Source organism: Coregonus lavaretus, assembly GCF_964263955.1.
Source record: "Coregonus lavaretus genome assembly, contig: SUPER_35_unloc_2, whole genome shotgun sequence".
In the NCBI taxonomy this organism is placed as follows: Eukaryota; Metazoa; Chordata; class Actinopteri; order Salmoniformes; family Salmonidae; genus Coregonus; species Coregonus lavaretus.
Window position 1 is genome coordinate 2,411,161 of NW_028167180.1, and position 21,190 is coordinate 2,432,350.

General features: G+C 44.5%; 1 protein-coding gene across 1 annotated transcript in view; it reads left to right on the forward strand.

Annotated features, from left to right (window-relative positions):
• LOC311110162 (uncharacterized protein) overlaps positions 1 to 18,860 on the forward strand; it is a gene marked incomplete at its 5' end in the record, with an annotated part of 61,255 nt that extends 42,395 nt beyond the window's left edge. Inside the window, 5 exons of the mRNA XM_084188716.1 lie at positions 13,361 to 13,447; positions 13,825 to 14,046; positions 14,159 to 14,298; positions 14,434 to 14,534; positions 16,850 to 18,860. Of these exons, the coding sequence (XP_084044842.1) occupies positions 13,361 to 13,447; positions 13,825 to 14,046; positions 14,159 to 14,298; positions 14,434 to 14,534; positions 16,850 to 17,009 (710 nt within the window). The 3' untranslated portion in view covers positions 17,010 to 18,860. The remainder of the gene's footprint in view (positions 1 to 13,360; positions 13,448 to 13,824; positions 14,047 to 14,158; positions 14,299 to 14,433; positions 14,535 to 16,849) is intronic.
• Positions 18,861 to 21,190: the final 2,330 nt, after the last annotated feature.

A 21,190-nucleotide genomic window follows, 5' to 3' on the forward strand; every position in this document is an offset into this window, starting at 1 on the left:
GCTGGAAAAATTGTACCACTCTCAAATTCATAGAGAGAGATATGTATGCAAGGACTGACCATCCACGAGATCAAAACGATAGTTTTAACCATCTGAGGCTATATGGTGTTTGTTTACAATTTCATCGTGAAACAAGCGTATATTTTGTGTCGTGATGGGGTTAGACTGTCACGCCCTGACTCAGGGGACGCTTAAATGTTGAGTCAGGGTGTGTATATTCTTTGTTGTGCGTTTTCTATGTTTGTATTCTAGTATGTGTAGTTCTATGTTGGCCGGTGTGGTTCCCAATCAGAGGCAGCTGTTGCTCGTTGTCTCTGATTGGGGATCATACTTAGGCAGCCTATTGGCACTAGTGGGTTGTGGGATCTTGTTCCGGTTAAGGTTAGTTGTGTATTCTACCTTAGGACTTCACGTTTCGTTTCATTTATTGTTTTGTCGTTGTGTTTATTAAGTTAAATAAACATGTACGTATATCACGCTGCGCCTTGGTCTGACCTGTCATTAAACGAACGTGACATAGACGGTTAAACTAAGCTCATGAGGCATTTACAGTATAAGTTACATTCTTCAAGAATCAATGGGGAAATATCATTCATTTTAAAGCATTTTTTTATATATATAAAAATCACAGATTGCACATTTAAATCATGCTACAGTGAGGGAAAAAAGTATTTGATCCCCTGCTGATTTTGTACGTTTGCCCACTGACAAAGAAATTATCAGTCTATAATTTTAATGGTAGGTTCATTTGAACAGTGAGAGACAGAATAGCAACAAAAAAATCCATAAAAACGCATGTCAAAAATGTTATAAATTGATTTGCATTTTAATGAGGGAAATAAGTATTTGACCCCCTCTCAATCATAAAAGATTTCTGGCTCCCAGGTGTCTTTTATACAGGTAACAAGCTGAGATTAGGAGCACACTCTTAAAAGGAGTGCTCCTAATCTCAGTTTGTTACCTGTATAAAAGACACCTGTCCACAGAAGCAATCAATCAATCAGATTCCAAACTCTCCACCATGGCCAAGACCAAAGAGCTCTCCAAGGATGTCAGGGACAAGATTGTAGACCTACACAAGGCTGGAATGGGCTACAAGACCATCGCCAAGCAGCTTGGTGAGAAGGTGACAACAGTTGGTGCGATTATTCGCAAATGGAAGAAACAAAATAACAGTCAAACTCCCTCGGCCTGGGGCACCATGCAAGATCTCACCTCGAGTTGCAATGATCATGAGAACGGTGAGGAATCAGCCCAGAACTACACGGGAGGATCTTGTCAATGATCTCAAGGCAGCTGGGACCATAGTCACCAAGAAAACAATTGGTAACACACTACGCCGTGAAGGACTGAAATCCTGCAGCGCCCGCAAGGTCCCCCTGCTCAAGAAAGCACATATACAGGGCCGTCTCAAGTTTGCCAATGGACATCTGAATGATTCAGAGGAGAACTGGGTGAAAGTGTTGTGGTCAGATGAGACCAAAACCGAGCTCTTTGGCATTTACTCAACTCGCTGTGTTTGGAGGAGGAGGAATGCTGCCTATGACCCCAACAACACCATCCCCACCGTCAAACATGGAGGTGGAAATATTATGTTTTGTGGGTGTTTTTCTGCTAAGGGGACAGGACAACTTCACTGCATCAAAGGGACGATGGACGGGGCCATGTACCGTCAAATCTTGGGTGAGAACCTCCATCCCTCGGCCAGGGCATAGATGGGTATTCCAGCATGACAATGACCCAAAACACACGGCCAAGGCAACAAAGGAGTGGCTCAAGAAGAAGCACATTAAGGTCCTGGAGGGGCCTAGCCAGTCTCCAGACCTTAATCCCATAGAAAACCTGTGGAGGGAGCTGAAAGTTCGAGTTGCCAAACGTCATCCTCGAAACCTTAATGACTTTTGTACGTTTGCCCACTGACAAAGACATCATCAGTCTATGATTAACTTCCATTGTCAACTAAGTAAAAATGCATAAACCCCACAAATAAAAACAGAAAATATCCTGATGAAAATGCAGGTTCTTTCAATCTCATTCTCCTCTTTACTCTACCTGTCTGCCTCCCTTTCGGTCTTGACTTGCGCTGTCACTAGTGAAGTGCAACGTTGTATCAAATCAATCAGCTATTGAAGGGCAACATTGTATCAAATCAATCAACTGGGTCCGGCCCAATGACTGTATATATAAAGGTCAGGCCGGAAGCTGACGATAGCGAACTTGCAACATTTAATTAACTAGCTTATTCCGGGCCCTCAGAGTTTTTTGTGCCAGTGAGCTCGGGACAGACACAGCTGTTTTCACGCAAACGTAGATGTGTTCAGGTATTTTATATGCTATCTTCAGAACATGACATTTTGCTGTTTCACACCGTGGACTGGTGTTTATCAAAAGGGACAGTGTTGGAAAGATTTTTCAAATACTTTGAGGAACTAACATTCACAATTGAAATAAAAAAATACTGACTTCGTTGACTTACTGTGTGTGGTGAAAACAATTATACTGAGAAACTCAGCTTATTAGTGATGGTGAGTTAAGGCAATCAGAAATCAGACATCCCCAAATGGCACTTACCTACACTTGCACGCAGCAGGACAGTTAGCCTACTTCTATGCGTGCTCTAGCTCACACGCCAGAGCACCAGAAACATGCTCATTGCTCACAAATGGCGCGCTCTAAACAAAACACAATGAAAATATTTACAAAACTTGTAACTGATCGTATGAAATAAAACAAAACTCATCTTGGCACCACACTGCCAGGTCTCTGAGCTCCTCGCTGTAGGTCGTCTCATCATCGTCGGTGATCAGGCCTACCACCGTCGTGTCGTCGGCAAACTTAATGATGGTGTTGGAGTTGTTCGCGGCCACGCAGTCATGGGTGAAAAAGGGGTACAGGAAGGGACTAAGCATGCACCCCTGAGGGACCCCATGTTGAGGGTCAGTGTGGCGGATATATTATTGCCTACCCTCACCACCTGGGGGCGGCCCGTCAGGAAGTTGTTTAATCCCAGGGTCCTTCGTTTAGTGATGAGCTTGGAGGGCATTATGGTGTTGAACACTGAGCTGTAGTCAATGAACAGTATAGAAATTGCATCATCTGTGAATCTGTGGGGAGGTATGCGAATTGGAGTGGGTCCAGGGTGTTTGGGATGATGGTGTTGATATGAGCCATGACCAGCCTTTCAGAGCATTTCATGGCTACAGGTGTGAGTGCTACGGGGCGATAGTCATTTAGACAGGTTCACTTGGCATTATTGGGCGCAGGGACTATGGTGGTCTGCTTGAAACATGTAGGTATTACAGACTGGGTCAGGGAGAGGTTGAAAATGTCGTTGAAGACACTTGCCAGTTGCTCAGCGCATGCTCTGAGTACGCGTCCTGGTTATTTGTCTGTGAATGCTAACCTGTTGAAAGGTCTTAGTCATGGAGAGCGTGATCACACAGTCATCCGCAAAAGCTGGTGCTCTCCTGCATGGTTTAGTGTTGCTAACCTCAAAGCAAGCATAGAAGGTACACAACATGACCAAAAGCATGTGGACACCTGCTCGTCGAACATCTCATTCCAAAAACATGGGCATTAATATGGAGTTTGTCCCACCTTTGCTGCAATAACAGCCTCCACTCTTCTGGGAAGACTTTCCACTAGATTTTGGAACATTGCTGCGGGGACTTGCTTCCATTCAGTCACAAGAGCATTAGTGAGGTTAGGCACTGATGTTAGGCGATTAGGCCTGGCTCGCAGTCAGCATTCCAATTCATCCCAAAGGTGTTAATTTGGGTTGAGGTCAGGGCTCTGTGCAGGCTAGTCAAGTTCTCCCACACCTGTCTCGACAAACCATTTCTGTATGGACCTCGCTTTCTGACCAGGGGCATTGTCATGCTAAAACAGCAAATAGTGCCCCAAACTTTTGCCACAAAGTTGGAAGCACAGAACCGTCTAGAATGTCATAGTATGCTGTAGCGTTAAGATTTGCCTTCACTGGAACTAAGGGGCCTAGCCCGAACCATAAAAAAACCATCCCAGACCATTATTCCTCCTCCACCCAACTTTACAGTTGGCACTATGTATTCGGGCAGTTAGCGTTCTCCTGTTATCCGCCAAACCCAGATTTGTCTGCCGGACTGCTAGATGGTGAAGCGTGATTCATCACTCCAGAGAACACGTTTCCACTGCTCCAGAGTCCAATGACGGCGAGCTTTACACCACTCTAGCCGACGCTTGGCATTGTGCATGGTGATGGCTTCTGTGCGGCTGCTCGGCCATGGAAACTCATTTCATGAAGATCCCAACTAACAGTTATTGTACTGATGTTGCTTCCAGAGGCAGTTGGAACTCGGCAGTGAGTGTTACAACTGAGGATAGATTATTTTTACACGCTTCAGAACTCTGCGGTCCCGTTCTGTGAGCTTGTGTGGCCTACCACTTCACAGCTGAGCTGTTGTTGCTCCTATACATTTCACTTCACAATAACAGCACTCACAGTTGACCGGGGCAGCTCTAACAGGGCAGAAATTTGACTGACTTGTTGGAAAGGTGGCATCTTATGACGGTGCCACATTGAAAGTCACTGAGCTCTTAAGTAAGGCCATTCAACTGCCAATGTTTTCTATGGAGATTGCATGGCTGTGTGCTCGATTTTATACACCTGTCAGCAACGGGTTTGGCTGAAAAAGCAGAATCCACTCATTTGAAGGGGTATCCACATACTTTTGTATATATAGTGTAACTAGCGCGTCTGGTAGGCTCGCATCCCTGGACAGATCGCTGCTAGTTTTCCCTTTGTAATAGTTTGCAAGCCCTGCCACATCCAACGAGAGTCAGAACCTTTGTAGTAGGATTAGATTTTGGTCCTGTATTGAAGCTTTGCCTGTTTGATGGTTCAGTGGAAGGGATAGCGGGATTTCTTATAAGGGTCTGGATTAGTGTCCCAATCCTTGAAAGTGGCAGCTCTAACCTTTAGCTCACTGCCGATATTGCCTGTAATCCATGGCTTCTGGTTAGGATATGTACGTCTGGTCACTGTGGGGAAGATGTCGTCGATGCACTTATTAATGATGCCGGTTACGGATGTGGTAAATTTTTCAATGCCATAGGATGAATCCCAGAACATATTCCAGTCTGTCGTAGAGAAACAGTCCTGTAGCTTAACATTCACTTCATTGCACCACTTCTGTACCGAGCGCGTCATTGGTACTTCCTGTTTTAGGTTTTGCTTGTAGGCAAGAATCAGGAGGATAGAGTTATGGTCAGATTTGCCAAATGGAGGGCAAGGGAGAGCTTTGCATGTGTCTCTGTGTGTGGAGTGAAGGTGATTTAGAGTTTTTTCACTTCCAGTTGCATAGGTGACGTGCTGATAGAAATTAGGTAAAACAGATTTCAGTTTTCCTGCATTAAAGTCAACGGCCACTAGGACTGCCTGTCAGATGAACCGATGTGGATGTGGTGGAGGAGTCAGGCGCAGGACACAGAGGCTTCGTCCAACAGACTTTACTAGTCAAAAGTGCAAAAATACAATAAACGGCCTCGAAAACAAACAGAGGCGAGTGAATACGTAAACCATGCGTAAACACTAAACAAACAAACAGAGCGTCAACACGCAGCTCCGAAATACAGGCAGACAACAACACACAATCTAACCAATACAAAACAGGGAACTTATAGGACACGTAATCAGAACACAAACAGACACAGGTGTACAAGACAGACCAAAGCAATCACACCACGAAACATTCAACGGTGGCAGCTAGTACTCCGGGTACGGCGAACGCCGAAGCCTGCCCGAACCAGGAGGAGGAGCAGTCTCGGCCGAAACCGTGACAGTACCCCCCCCTTGACGCGCGGCTCCAGCCGTGCGCCGACCCCGGCCTCGGGGCACGTGGGATGCCCACGGTGGAACTCAGTCAGGAGGGATGGATCTAGGATGTCCCTCCTAGGCACCCAGCACCGTTCCTCCGGACCGTACCCCTCCCACTCCACGAGATACTGGAGACCACTCATCCGGCGCCTCGAGTCCAAGATGGTCCGGACCCTGTACGCCGGGGCCCCCTCGATGTCCAAAGGGGGCGGAAGGGTCTCTCCTATCTCATTTTCTTGGAGTGGGCCAGCTACCACCGGCCTGAGAAGAGACACATGGAACGAGGGGTTAATATTATTGTACTCAATAGGCAGTTGTAACCTGTAACACACCTCGTTCAATCTTCTCAGGACTTTAAAGGGCCCCACAAACCGCCGACCCAGCTTCCGGCAGGGCAGGCGGAGGGGCATGTTTCGAGTCGAGAGCCAGACTCGATCTCCCGGTGCGTACACCGGTCCCTCACTGCGGTGGCGATCGGCGCTCGCCTTTTGTTGACGGATGGCCCGCTGCAGATGGACATGGGCAGCGTCCCACGTCTCCTCCGAGCGCCGAATCCACTCGTCCACCGCAGGGGCCTCGATCTGGCTCTCGTGCCACGGTGCCAGGACCGGCTGATACCCTAAAACACACTGGAAAGGTGTTAAATTGGTGGAGGAGTGGCGGAGAGAGTTCTGGGCCATCTCTGCCCAGGGGATATACCTAGACCACTCCTCCGGCCGGTCCCGGCAATAGGACCTCAGAAACCTACCCACATCCTGGTTGACTCGTTCAACCTGCCCATTGCTCTCTGGGTGGTACCCCGAGGTAAGGCTCACCGAGACCCCCAAGCGTTCCATGAACGCCCCCCAGACTCTGGAGGTGAACTGGGGACCTCGGTCAGACACAATATCCTCGGGGACCCCATAGTGCCGGAACACGTGGGTAAATAGGGCCTCGGCAGTCTGTAGGGCAGTAGGGAGACCCGGCATTGGGAGGAGACGACAGGCCTTGGAGAACCGATCCACAACGACCAAAATGGTGGTATTCCCCTGGGAAGGGGGTAGGTCGGTTACAAAATCCACCGAGAGGTGGGACCATGGTCGTTGTGGAACGGGCAGGGGATGTAACTTACCCCTGGGAAAATGTCTAGGCGCCTTACACTGGGCGCACACCGAGCAGGAGGAGACATAAACCCTCACATCCTTAGCTAACGTTGGCCACCAGTATTTCACGCTAAGGCAGTGCACTGTCCGGCCAATACCTGGATGTCCAGAGGAGGGTGATGTATGAGCCCAATAAATAAGACGATCACGAACCTCGAGCGGAACGTACGTCCGCCCCACAGGACACTCGGGGGGAGTAGGGTCGGTACGCAGTGCCCGCTCGATTTCCGCATCGACCTCCCATACCACCGGAGCCACCAGACAAGACTCCGGCAGTATGGAAGTAGGCTCTATGGCCCTCTCCTCTGTGTCATACCGCCGGGACAGGGCGTCTGCCTTACCGTTCTGGGACCCTGGGATGTATGTGATCTTAAAAACAAACCGGGTCAGGAACATGTTCCACCTAGCCTGACGAGGGTTCAATCTCCTAGCTGCCCGGATGTACTCCAGGTTACGGTGATCAGTCAGAATGAGGAAAGGGTGTTGAGCCCCCTCAAGCCAATGCCTCCACACCTTTAGGGCCTGGACTACAGCTAACAGCTCCCTGTCCCCAACGTCATAATTGCGCTCCGCCGAGCTGAGCTTCTTGGAGTAGAACGCACAGGGGCGGAGCTTAGGTGGCGTGCCGGACCGTTGTGACAGGACTGCCCCAATACCGGTCTCGGACGCGTCTACCTCTACTTGGAAGGGTAAAGAGGGATCCGGATGCGCCAGCACCGGGGCCGAGGTGAACAGGTTCTTCAGTTTGACAAATGCCCTGTCCGCCTCAGCTGACCACTGCAAGCGAACCGGACCCCCCTTTAGCAGGGACGTAATGGGAGCTGCAACCTGTCCAAAGCCCTGGATAAACCTCCGGTAGTAATTAGCAAAACCCAAGAACTGCTGCACCTCTTTTACAGTGGTTGGAGTTTGCCAATTACGTACGGCCGACACACGGTCTACCTCTATCTCCACACCAGACGCGGACAACCGATAACCCAAAAAGGAGACGGACTCCTGGAAGAACAGGCATTTCTCTGCCTTGACATACAAGTCATGCTCCAACAGTCTTCTCAACACTCGGCGCACCAGGGCTACATGCTCGGCTCGTGTAGAAGAGTACACTAGGATGTCGTCGATGTACACTACCACACCCTGCCCATGCATGTCCCGGAAAATCTCGTCAACAAAGGATTGGAAGACTGAAGGAGCATTCATTAACCCGTATGGCATGACGAGATACTCGTAATGACCCGAGGTGGTGCTAAATGCCGTTTTCCATTCATCCCCCTCCCTAATGCGCACCAGATTGTACGCGCTCCTGAGATCCAACTTTGTGAAGAACTGCGCTCCGCGTAATGATTCTGTCATAGTCGCAATCAGTGGAAGAGGGTAACTGTACTTAACCGTGATCTGATTGAGACTACGGTAATCAATACACGGGCGCAAACCCCCGTCCTTCTTCTTCACAAAGAAGAAACTCGAGGAAACCGGGGAAGTGGAGGACCGTATGTATCCCTGTGCCAAGGACTCGGCTATGTAAGTCTCCATAGCCACAGTCTCCTCTTGAGACAGGGGATATACACGGCTCCGCGGAAGTGCCGCTCCTGTTTGGAGATTTATCGCAGTGTCCCCCTGTCTATGAGGTGGTAGCCGTGTTGCCCTCGTTTTGCTAAACACAAGTGCTAAGTCCTCATACTCAGGGGGAATGCGCATTGCGGGCACTTGGTTCGGACTCTCTCTCCTCCTCTCTCTAGCGCCAGCACCCCCGAGCTCCATGGGAATCGGCTCGGAGGTGCTGGAGGGTGGAATGGACGACCCCCACTCGGGACGTCCGCGGGTAGCCAGCAGGGTGTCGAGACGGATGGAGATGTCCACCAACTGGTCGAAGGATAGGTTGGTGTCCCTGCAGGCCAGCTCACGACGAACGTCCTCTCGTAGGCTACACCGGTAATGGTCGATGAGGGCCATCTCATTCCACCCCGCATCCGCCGCTAGAGTCCGGAACTCCAGGGCGAACTCCTGTGCGCTCCTCTTCCCCTGTCGGAGGTGGAACAGACGCTCCCCCGCCGCCTTTCCCTCAGGTGGGTGATCGAAGACAGCCCTGAAGCGGCGGGAGAACTCCGCGTAGGTGATGGTAGCGGCGTCTATTCCCCTCCATTCGGCGTTGGCCCACTCCAACGCCTTGCCGGATAGACAGGAGATGAGGGCGGAGACGCTCTCGTATCCCGAGGGCGCTGGGTGTAGGGTAGCCAGGTAAAGTTCCACCTGCAGGAGGAATCCCTGACACCCGGCTGCAGAACCGTCATATGCCCTCGGGAGCGAGAGCCGAATGCCCCTGGGTTCCGGTGCTGAGAGAGGAGGACTGGCCGTTGGTGATGGGATGGTGTAAGAAGACGTGGGCACCTCCCCAGTAACCAACCGGCGCAGAGTGTTGGACACCTCGTCCATGGCGGACCCAAGTTGCCGGATCATGGTGTCCTGATAGCTGATCCGTTCCTCCAGCGACTTGGGTGTCGCAGCTGCTCCTGCTGACTCCATAGTTGGTGTGTTGTTCTGTCAGATGAACCGATGTGGATGTGGTGGAGGAGTCAGGCGCAGGACACAGAGGCTTCGTCCAACAGACTTTACTAGTCAAAAGTGCAAAAATATAATAAACGGCCTCGAAAACAAACAGAGGCGAGTGAATACGTAAACCATGCGTAAACACTAAACAAACAAACAGAGCGTCAACACGCAGCTCCGAAATACAGGCAGACAACAACACACAATCTAACCAATACAAAACAGGGAACTTATAGGACACGTAATCAGAACACAAACAGACACAGGTGTACAAGACAGACCAAAGCAATCACACCACGAAACATTCAACGGTGGCAGCTAGTACTCCGGGGACGGCGAACGCCGAAGCCTGCCCGAACCAGGAGGAGGAGCAGTCTCGGCCGAAACCGTGACACTGCTGCCTCTAGGTGAGCATTTTCTAGTTTGCTTATGACCATGTACAGCTCCTTGAGTGAGGTCTTAGTGCCAGCATCGGTTTGTGGTGGTGAATACACAGCTACGAAAAATCTAGATGAAAACTCTCTTGGTAAATATTATGGTCTACAGCTTATCATGAAGTATTCTAACTCAGGCGAGCAGAACCTCGAGACTTCCTTGATAACACCAGATGTTGTTAACAAAGAGACACACACCCCCTCCCCTGAACTTCCCCACCACCACCGTTCTGTCCTGCCGGTGTACAGAAAAAACAGCTAGATTCATATTTACCATGTCCTTGTTCAGCCACGACTCTGGGCATACTTCTATTTCACTGTACAGCCTTACCTATGGATTGTGGATCAATGAAAGGGGGTGTCAGTCTACTCAGTTACACACACAGAACAAAACTGTGAAGAGTTTACACAAATATTAGGATTGTGGGTTAGTTAGATCACAAACATGTCTAAACTACAGTTGTTGAGTGAAAACAGAAAGAAGACAAAGAGTGTGTCAGAAGATGGGAACAACAAGCAGGATCATGTGGAAATCACTGTTACGAAATCAAAGCATCTCTGAATCATCCATGCTTTGGGTTTCAGATAAATAGAAGCATGATTTACTTTTTTTATATGTTCAGTGTAGGAGGAAATTGAATTGTGGAAGAGCCACAACTAATGTTTCCTCATAGTGACGCAAGAAAACATACCGATTTCCTCTCCTCACCAAGTTAAAGTGTGCAGAGGGGGTCTTCATAAGGTGATGCTGTAAAGGTTGTGATGTTGCAGTTTCTGTGTATGTGTGTATAACTTTATTTCCACCTGAGAGCAAGATGCCCCATGAAACTGATCCTAGCTTGAAAATTACAACGGTTAAGACAACAGCGTCACAATAATGCAGGGTTGCTAAACCCAGAAGCACAACATCGCAAGACTTCCTGGAACACTTGCGTAACAGACCAAACAGACCAGGCCGGCGTTTGGGGAAATCAATGAGAGATGTGAAAAATTCTTCCTTAGTTGTTAATTTTCTCAAAATCTAAAGGCACAACCTAGATTCAAGCCAATGTCTTAATTAGTTCTACATGTTATTACTCCAACCTCATGAATGTGACAAAAGCAACTTTATATGTTCTGTACATGGGCACGTCGGCGCAAGATGACCATTAGACCCAATGACGTGTTTCTGCGCATGAGCTTCTCTAGCCAACGTCGCCATGACATCGCCTACAAATGTGATCAGGGATTTCTATTGGAGTCGCAGTTTTAGCATATCTTCATACTGCACTGTCTTAGCTACCGCTCTGAATCAACCATGGGACCAGCTCAAGCATTGTAGCAATGCTGCCTAGGCAGAAGGCAAGCAATCCGAGCAATTTTGACAAAAACAATGGATATATATTTTTGTTGTGCAAAATTGGTAGAATCTTAATTCAAATGATTCACAGCTGTAATTGCAGCAAAAGCTGCTTCCACCAAGTATTAAATCAGGGGGGTGTGGAGACTTATCCAATTATGATATTTCAGTGTTCTTTGTTCTATAACTTTCTTTCACTTTGAAAATGTGGAGTAGGTTGTGTAGATCTGTAGAAAATAATTAGAATTAAACCCTTTTAAGATGTCATTTTAAGGCTCAAAATGTGAAAAAAAAATCAAGGGGGTGTAGACCTTCTATAAGAACTGTCCTGTAGCATAGTAGGTCTATAATATGTTACACCAGAAACACCTCCTCAGTCATTTATTATCTGAAGAACTCAACAGCACTGTAGGCAGGATATATGCTTTGATTGAAATAAAATAGGCCTACAAGAAAGGCTAATAGTTATGTTAACACCATCTGGGTTGATTACCTCACAAAACAGTAATTCAAGAAGATCTAAATGCATATTCCCATGAAAATGATTGTGAAGATTGGAATGCAGTTTGGACATTTCACCAGTAAAATGTGAATAATTATCATTCCAGATTGACAGTGATGTTTGCCTGTTTTGAAATTAGGTATGCCTAACTTGGTGTTTTGAGGTTATTAAAACATTATAACTTTTTATTGAGACAGTATGTGTGTGTGTAGGTAGACGTTTCAATTGGAGGATGCATTTTATGTATATTCTATAAAGATATTCAAAGACGACATCAGTTGGTACAAATTATGAGAAATTATGACATCATTATTTTTTTCAATGCTCTTAAATGATAACTTCATAATATAGCCTAATGTCAACAAACTTCTATCTCATGAGATATGGCTGGCTTGTGGCTTGTGTGGATATTTTAGTGGGCTGTATGGTGGTTAGCTAGTCTAGACTACCTGTGTTCTTTGTTTGTAAAATCAGGATGTGCCGCAACAAAAAGTGAGCATGAGAGGGGGGTGACCTGGGAGAGAGGGGAGCTCCCCCCTCCTGGTCAATACCTTTTAGTTTTAAAGTTAATTTCCTGAAATTGTACACATTTTGCCATAAGGAGTAGAGAAAATGTTGCCGTTTTAAAGCAAGCTTTCTGCTATTCTAATCATTTTGCCATGGACTGGAGAGACATTTTTGCATTTTTAAAGCACATTTCCTGCAATTCTACACATTTTGTCAAGACTTATGACATGTTAATGATACATGAGTGAGAGTGACAAAATAAGTAAATGGGGACCCTCTGGAGGCCAGGGCCCCTGGGAACATATCCTATGTGCCCGGTCGGTATTCGGCCATGATTGCAAAGAGTTTAGAAAGCTGGCTAGACTAACTGACAATCTAAAAATTGTTAGCTGACAAGGCTAGTAGAGTGACTGACATAACAAGAGAAAAACTGCTGATGCACAACCTAATTTCCAAATTGCATATTGTGTATTCACATTGTGTATTCTACTAAGTTGAAAGCCTGACTGAGTGGATGCTTTTTCAGATCTGTATTCAAACAGTTTTAAAGAGTTGTCATTTTTTGGGATCTGTATTCAAAAAGTTGTAGTGACCTCTAAATAAACGATTTCTTCCCCCGGAAAAATTGTTAATTCCACAAAGTATAATTACAACTATAGATATCTCAGGTCTGACACATACACACACACACACACACACACACAAAGACTTACACATGACACAAAAACACTGAAAAATGCTAATTGAGAGCAAGTCCCAGTGGAAGTTTTTTATAATGATTTTACCTTGAATGTAAATATGCAAATAGCTGTATGTTTTCAGTGTCTTTTAATGTAATTATGTGCTTCTAACATGTCATACTGATATGGTAACCTCCTCTAAAACAACATTGAGAAACAGTCCTCTTGTAGCTGGTCATGTACAAACCCCACCCTCTTCAACATGTGTTTGTGTGTGTGTGTGGGTATGTGTGAATGGGTACGTTGTGTATGTGTGTTCTCACATCAGTGTGTATCTCCTCAGGACCTGAGGATTCAGGGAGAAGACTCTACAGGATGGTTGCTGTGAGCTTTGGGATGCTGTGTGTTCTACAAGTCACGCTCAACATCTCTCTGAGACTAGTCTGTGAGTGTATTGTTATCTAATCATTACACTATATCAGTTTTTCACAAGGTCCCAAATTCAGATGAATGTTGTTATCTGCATGGCGCTTGCAACACCAGTGTTATGGGTTCGATTCGCACGGAGGGCCAGAGGGGCCAGTATGAAAATGTATACACTCACTAACTGTAAGTCGCTCTGGATAAGAGTGTCTGCTAAATGACTCAAATGTCAATGTAAAACTGTGTAAGAACATTTTTAAGGAACTAGCAAACCTAATCCAAGATATTCTGTCCACTTTTAAAAGACTGTGTAGACCGTCAGTTTTTAATGTCTGTCACGTACAGTAGCAGTATGAAATTGCGTTTTCCCCAGTAGCTATATGTTTCAATCCTTTCTAGATAACAGAGGCATGGGAGATAAAACCAATGTGACTGGAGAGAAAGACCAGCTACAGACCAGTTTTAATACCCTGGCTAAAGAGAAAGACCAGCTACAGACCAGTTACAACACCCTGGCTAAAGAGAGAGACCAGCTACAGACCAGTTACAACACCCTGACTGAAGAGAGAGACCAACAAAAGAGGGAGAACAATGATCTCATGGCAAAGTTCTCTAATCTGAGTGAGATCACCTAATCAATTATCATAACATCACATTCCTAAAATGCAGTCAACTTGTATTTGTATTGTTCAATAATAGGTGCAGAATAATAATTCATGTTTTTGTCTTGTAGAACAAACTGCTGAAGGTTGGCAGAAGTTTGAATCCAGTTGGTACTTCATCTCTACTGAGACTAAAACCTGGAGGGAGAGTAGCCGGGACTGTCTGGAGAGAGGAGCAGACCTGGTCATCATAAACAGTGATAAGGAACAGGGGAGAGAGCAAGAGAGAGAGAGAGAGATATGGGGGGGTTATGATCAAACATCCCTTGGTCAGTAATGTATCTTCCAGTATTTAACGCATTTATCCTATTGCAGTTGACAATATCAGTATCTTTATCAAAAACAGGAGTTTCTCTTTGGCCTCAATAAGAGAGCCTGGATTGGTCTGACTGACTCTGTTACTGAGGGGACCTGGAAATGGGTGGACCGCACACCACTGACCATAAGGTGAGATTTGTCCATCCAGGTGTGATAGAGACTTTTTAGCAAATTACATATTGCTTCAAATCATGTTCATAAAAAATATTGTTTCCAGTCATAGTTGTCATTCCATGAGCACTAACAATATATCATAGTAACCAAGTAATATTTGCATGTGAAAATATCATTAAAAAAAATACAAATAAAGGTTTGGTTGTTGGTCCACGCTTGATAAGGGTATGCTCATTTTAAAGCTGAAAAAACATGTCTATAATTTAGAATTATGTTTTCGACCACAGTGTCTGACTATTTACTTTGACTCCTTTTTTAATTCAAATGTATTATTTGAACTGCCTCCCTTGTACTGCCTCTCTTGCACTGGCTATATGCACCCTCACTAGTCTCTACCCACATACTAACCATACTACACATACACACACACACAATGCACATGCATATTGACGCCACACACACACACACACACACACACACACACACACACACACACACACACACACACACACACACACACACACACACACACACACACACACACACACACACACACAAACACGCACTGCTGCTACTCTGTTTATTTTCTCTCTTGATTGCCTAGTCACTTTTACCCTTACCTATAGGTACAAACAGTGCCTTCAGAAAGTAATGAAAAGCTGAAATGTCTTGAGTCAATAAGTTTCAACCCCTTTGTTATGGCAAGCCTAAATAAGTTCAGGAGTAAAAATGTGCTTTAAAAGTGACATAATAAGTTGCATGGACTCACTGTGTGCAATAATAGTCTTTAACATGATTTTGAATGACTACATCATCTCAGTACCCCACACATACAATTATCTGTAAGGTCCCTCATTCGAGCAGTGAATTTCCAACACAGATTCAACCACAAATACCAGGGAAGTTTTCCAATGCCTCGCAAAGAAGGACTCCTATTGGTAGATGGGTAAAAACAAAAAAAGCAGACATTGAATATCCCTTTGAGCATGGTGAAGTTATTAATTACACTTTGGATGGAGTACCAATTCACCCAGTCACTACAAAGATACAGGCGTCCTTCCTAACTCAGTTGCCGGAGAGGAAGAAAACCATGAGGCCAATGGTGACATTAAAACAGTTACAGAGTTGAATGGCTGTGATAGGAGAAAACGGAGGAATCCTGTTTGCAATAAGGCACTAAAGTAACACTGCAAAAAATGCTAAAACGGTTCGGACGCTACAGACAGAAGTTGGCACATCAGTGTTACCGACTTCAGACGAGTCCCGTGACACTTGTGAGGGTTGTAGAGCAAAACGGAGAACACCATCATGTTCGTGAGAGTCTCCCCTTTCTATAGAGGGGTTTGCACAGACATTCTCATGGTCTGATAAACACCGCTGTAGCTTGGCCACCTTCCCATGCAAAAAAAACAGATATCTTTAGCTGAAATTGACGGATTGTGATGGAGATTGTTTTATTACGTTACTTAGATTGAAGCACAGGTAAAATATCGTAAAGATTTAAAAGGACAGAATGGAGCTGAGCACAGGCAAAATCCTAGAGGAAAATCTGCTTTCCACCAGACATTGGGAGATGAATTCACCTTTCAGCAAGACAATAACCTAAAACACAAGGCCAAATCTACACTGGAGTTGCTTACAAAGAAGACAGTGGATGTTCCTGAGTGGCCGAGTTATAGTTTTGACTTAAATCTGCTTGAAAATGTATGGCAAGACCTGAAAATGGTTGTCTAGCAATGATCAACAATGAAGTTGACAGAGCTTGAAGAATTTTTCAAAGAATAATAGGCAAATATTCCACAATCGAGGTGTGGAAAGCTCTTAATAAATGTACCCCAAAAGACCAAAGGTGATTCTAACATTTATTGACTCAGGGGGTTGAATAATTATCTAATCAAGATATATTAGTGTTTTTTTTAAATGTTAGAATACATTTTAGTATTTTGTGTAGATTGTTGTCAAAAAAATTACAATTAAATCAATCTTAATCCCACTTTGTAAAACAACAACATTTTTAAAAAGTCAAACGGTGTGAATATTTTCTGAAGGCACTGTATTACCTCAATTACCTCAACTACATACCTCGTACCCCTGCACATTGACTCGGCACTGGTAGTCCTACATAGACTATTTTTATTTTGTTGTGTTACTATTTTCCTTTTTTTATTTAGCAAATTTTTTATTAATTTTTTATTACTTTTTAACTCTGCATTGTTGGAAAAGCACTAGTAAGTAAGCATTTCATGGTAAGGTCTACACCTGTTTTATTTGGCACATGTGACAAATACAATGTTTATTATTTAATTTTCTCTGTCTTGTTTACCCTGTAGTCACTGGTACCCACAGCAGCCTGATAATGGTGGTGACAACCCAGCAAATGGGGAGGAGGACTGTGTTGAGCTGAACACAGAAACATGGCTTCCTGTAAAGGCATGGAATGACCAATCATGTTTAGACAATCGTCACTGGATTTGTGAGAAAGTGGTTTAACAACACCATGACAACAGAGGAGGCTGGTGGTGGGAGGACAGCCACACATAAAGCACCCTACAGTGCATCTATCTCTCTCTCTATCTCTCTCTCTCTCCCACTCTCTCTCTCATAGCATTGCTAATGCATGTAGGCTGAACATCTCTCTGTAATCTGTAAAATAATTGTTTTAAGTAGAAACATGTTATGTGATTTGCCAAAGCTTGTGCTTTTTTCATGATCAATTATTAGCATAAATCTCTCTAATAAGAAGATGATCTAAGGCTCAGATTAAGTAAGAAAGGAACAATGTCCTAGCAGGGTTACCAGCTTCCTGATTTAATGTGATTGGATTGTTAAAACAATGTGACTTGCAGTTGGACACAGACGGACGGCAAAACAGTACTGAGAGGATACACGCAGGACGCAGGCAGACACACACACAGGCAGACGTGGGAAGTCCCCCTTTTCTGATTAAGATGCAGACGTAGATTTCCCACACACACCTCTGAATAACTCTTCACACTGATGTCACACACATACAGCATAGATTAAAGAAAAGGCCCATATATAATAATATGCCATTTAGCAGACGCTTTTATCCAAAGCGACTTACAGTCATGCGTGCATACATTTTTGTGTACGGGTGGTCCCAGGGATCGAACCCACTACCCTGGCGTTACAAGCGCCGTGCTCTACCAGCTGAGCTACAGAGGACCACATATATGGCCCTACATCGGTGGCTGGCATAGAGAGATTAAGAGCCATAATGTGAACTACATTTGAAGGCTGGGGATGCCACAAACAGGCCTGGCAAAGTGATAGGATGAAAGGCTGCACTCATCACTACTTGTTGTCATGCAGCTATCATGTTATATCACTGTGTTTAGAATATCCTGTCATGTTTAACTTCCTGATTGAAGTTGATTGGATACTTACAACATTATATCAACTGTAGTGGACCACAAACAGAGATCAGAGGTACCAGGTAGAGACCAACTACATCAGATCTACTACTTGTCAGTGAAGTTACAATCATACAGTAGATATTACCATTATGAGTCAGTTAGAAAGGTAATCATAAAGTTAGTTAAGATGGATGACTGAGTCAACAAGCAGGTTATTGCATTAAACGAGATTGTTGAAGAAAACAAGGTTTTTGAAAAAAATCAGAACACAGCAATGAGTAGAGTGAAGACTGAGACCCATCGCTCACGTAAGAACTAAGAAAACTATCACACACTGACAAAGACTTACACAAATACATGACACAAAAACACTGCAAAAAAACCGATAAGAAGTCTCAGGTTTTTTGTATTGATTTTACCTTTAAAAGGACAATCAGCAGTTGAAACTAAAAGAAAGGGACTCTCCACACCTGTTTTGGTAAAAAGCTGAGGGATGGGGCTGAAGAAATGTAACCACTCTCATAAACAGTGCTATGGATGCAAGGAATGACCGTCCCTTTTATCAAAATGATAGTTGTAACCGTCTCTTGAGGCTATATGGTGTTTGTTTACATTTACTTTGTTTACAAACATTGTCAAATGTATATTTTGGGTTCTAATGGGTTACAACAGTTAAAGAAGCTCATGAGGCATTTATAGATTATATTGTTCAAGAATCAAATCGGTACATATCATAAATGTATAAGTAAAAAAAATGTATGTAGCAACTGCAGATTCCACTTTAAATATGCAAATTGATGTATGTTTTGTATTTGTATTTATTAGGATCGCCATTAGTTCCTGCCAAGGCAGCAGCTACTCTTCCTGGGCTCCAAAAAGGATCAAAAACAATTACATCACAACAAAATGTAACAACAGTCTACATCATAAATAAAACAATACATCATACAAGACATTATTACATAATTACTCTAATACTACAAATGTACAATAGAAAATGTACAATACTACAATATTACAATGTGTGTATGTGTGTAGAGTGCCTGTGTTAGAATGTGTGCGTGTCACTTCACTGTCCGCGTTGTGCCGTGAGGTGTTTTAAAAAAAAAATCTGATATTACTGCTCGCTTGAGTTACTTGATGTGGAAGAGAGTTCCATGTCGCCATGGCTCTATGTAGTACTGTGCGTTTCGCAGAGTAAGTTCTGGACTTGGGGACTGTGAAGAGACCCCTGGTGCCATGTCTTGTGGGGTATGTATGCGTGTCTGAGCTGTGTGTTAGCTGTTTGAACAGACAGTTTGGTGCTTTCAGCACGTCAATACCTCTCACAATAACAGGTAGTAGTGATAAAGTAAATCTCTCCTCTACTTTGAACCAGGAGAGATTAACATGCATGTTATTGATGTTAGCCTTGTTGCTCTGTTCTGGGCCAACTGTAATTTGCCCATGTCCTTCTTTGCAGCACTTGACACTATAACTGGGTAGTAGTGCAGTTGTCATAAAACTAGGGCTTGTATGATTTGTTTGGTTGATTGTGAAGTCAAGAAAACAGAACAGCGCTTTATCACAGACAGACCTCTCTCCATCTTAGCTACCATTGCATCAATATGTTTTGACCATGTCAGTTTACAATTTAGGGTTACACCAAGCAGTTTAGTCTCCTTAACTTGCTCAATTTCCACATTATTCATTAAAATATTTAGTTGAGGTTTAGGGTTTAGCGAATGATTGGTCCCAAATATAATGCCTTTTGTTTTTTGATATATTTAGGATTAGCTACATGCCAGCCATTCTTAAACAGGTTGCAGCTCTTTGTTAAGTGTTGCAGTGATTTCCCTTGCTGTGGTAGCTGCCTTGTATAATGTTCAGTCATCAGCATACATAGACACACAGGCTTTACTCAGTGCTAGTGGTAGGTCATTAGTAAAAAAAAATAATAATTGTAAGGGGCCTAGACAGCTGCTCTGGGGTATGCCAGACTCTACCTGATTTACGGTAGAGATAAACAGAAGGTAAATTAAGTCCTATCCAATACAGAAAAACATTAAGATAAACAGAATGAAAAAAAAGTCCCATTAATACATCCAATATGTTAATCAGTGATATAGAGCAGTAAGAGACCATATAAGAGGGTGTTTGTACCTGGTGTATGTGGGTGGAACTTCCCCCATTAGACCAGGAAGTTACTCAGGAATCAGATAAAAAGGTGATAGAAGAAGAAAGGTAAATTAAGTCAGGGTCGTCGTCGTCGGGTGAGGTTGTGTCTCTCTCTGGCGGGAGGTAAACGTGGCTTATATGGCTTATATGGTGTAGAGTAAAGCTTAAACTATGTATTTAGATTGTAGTTAGGTATTGTAGGTAGTTATCGTGGGTTATTGTATGTAATTATTGTAGGTAAGTATTGTATTCGGCTGAGCCCGGTGAAGCACGAGGCTAGCTAACCCACTACCTGGACTAGCTAGCGGGTAGCTACTGGTAACTATTAGCAACTGTGGATAGTTGTTTCACGCTTGAGAGTACCTGTAATTACGCCAGCTAGCTGCCTACAATAATTACATACAATAATGCCTACCATTCAGCTGTTTTTCTAACCTCATTGTCTGAAGCGTTAACATTAGGTAGTAAGTAGCTACTGTGCTCGAAATGTAGCTAGCTTGTTGCTACCTGGATAGCTAACTAAACATTAGCTGGAACGACCTAGCGAACAGACGCGAACTGACTGAGTCAATTCAGTGGCTAGCTTTGCACTTGGCTAGCTAACAGTAGCTGCTAGGGGTAAGTTATAACCTACATTTGTGTTTTGTTTTTACATACTGGTAGCCAGAGTCGTTCAAGGGAATTCGGGACATGGGTGACTAGTTAATGTTAGCTTGGCTCTCTCTGTGTGTTCGTGCCGTGGGAGGAGGGGTTGGTTCGTTGACAGAGAGCAATGGCTAGCTAGTATGCTAACTATTCTAGCTAACTAACTGGCTGAATAAGTTGACAACGGACTCGCTCAAGCTGTCGGGACTAACCCACAACGTTAGACACGGACACGTATGATCTGCTTGGCGTGTTGACACACTGGTGGTTTGTTGTGGCCGAGCATTGGTGCTAAACCGTGTTGTTGGAGGCTGGCATGCTAGTTGGCTGTGGCGTCATAGGACTAGGTGCCCTGGACGGTTTTCACAGAAGAATACTATACCAAGTTCGCTAGCTGAATAAACTAAGTTAGTCTATTTCTAGAAAACATTGAACCGCTGTAGTTTACAACAATTATAGTTTCTGAGGTGAAAGTTGGGAGAGTTATATTTG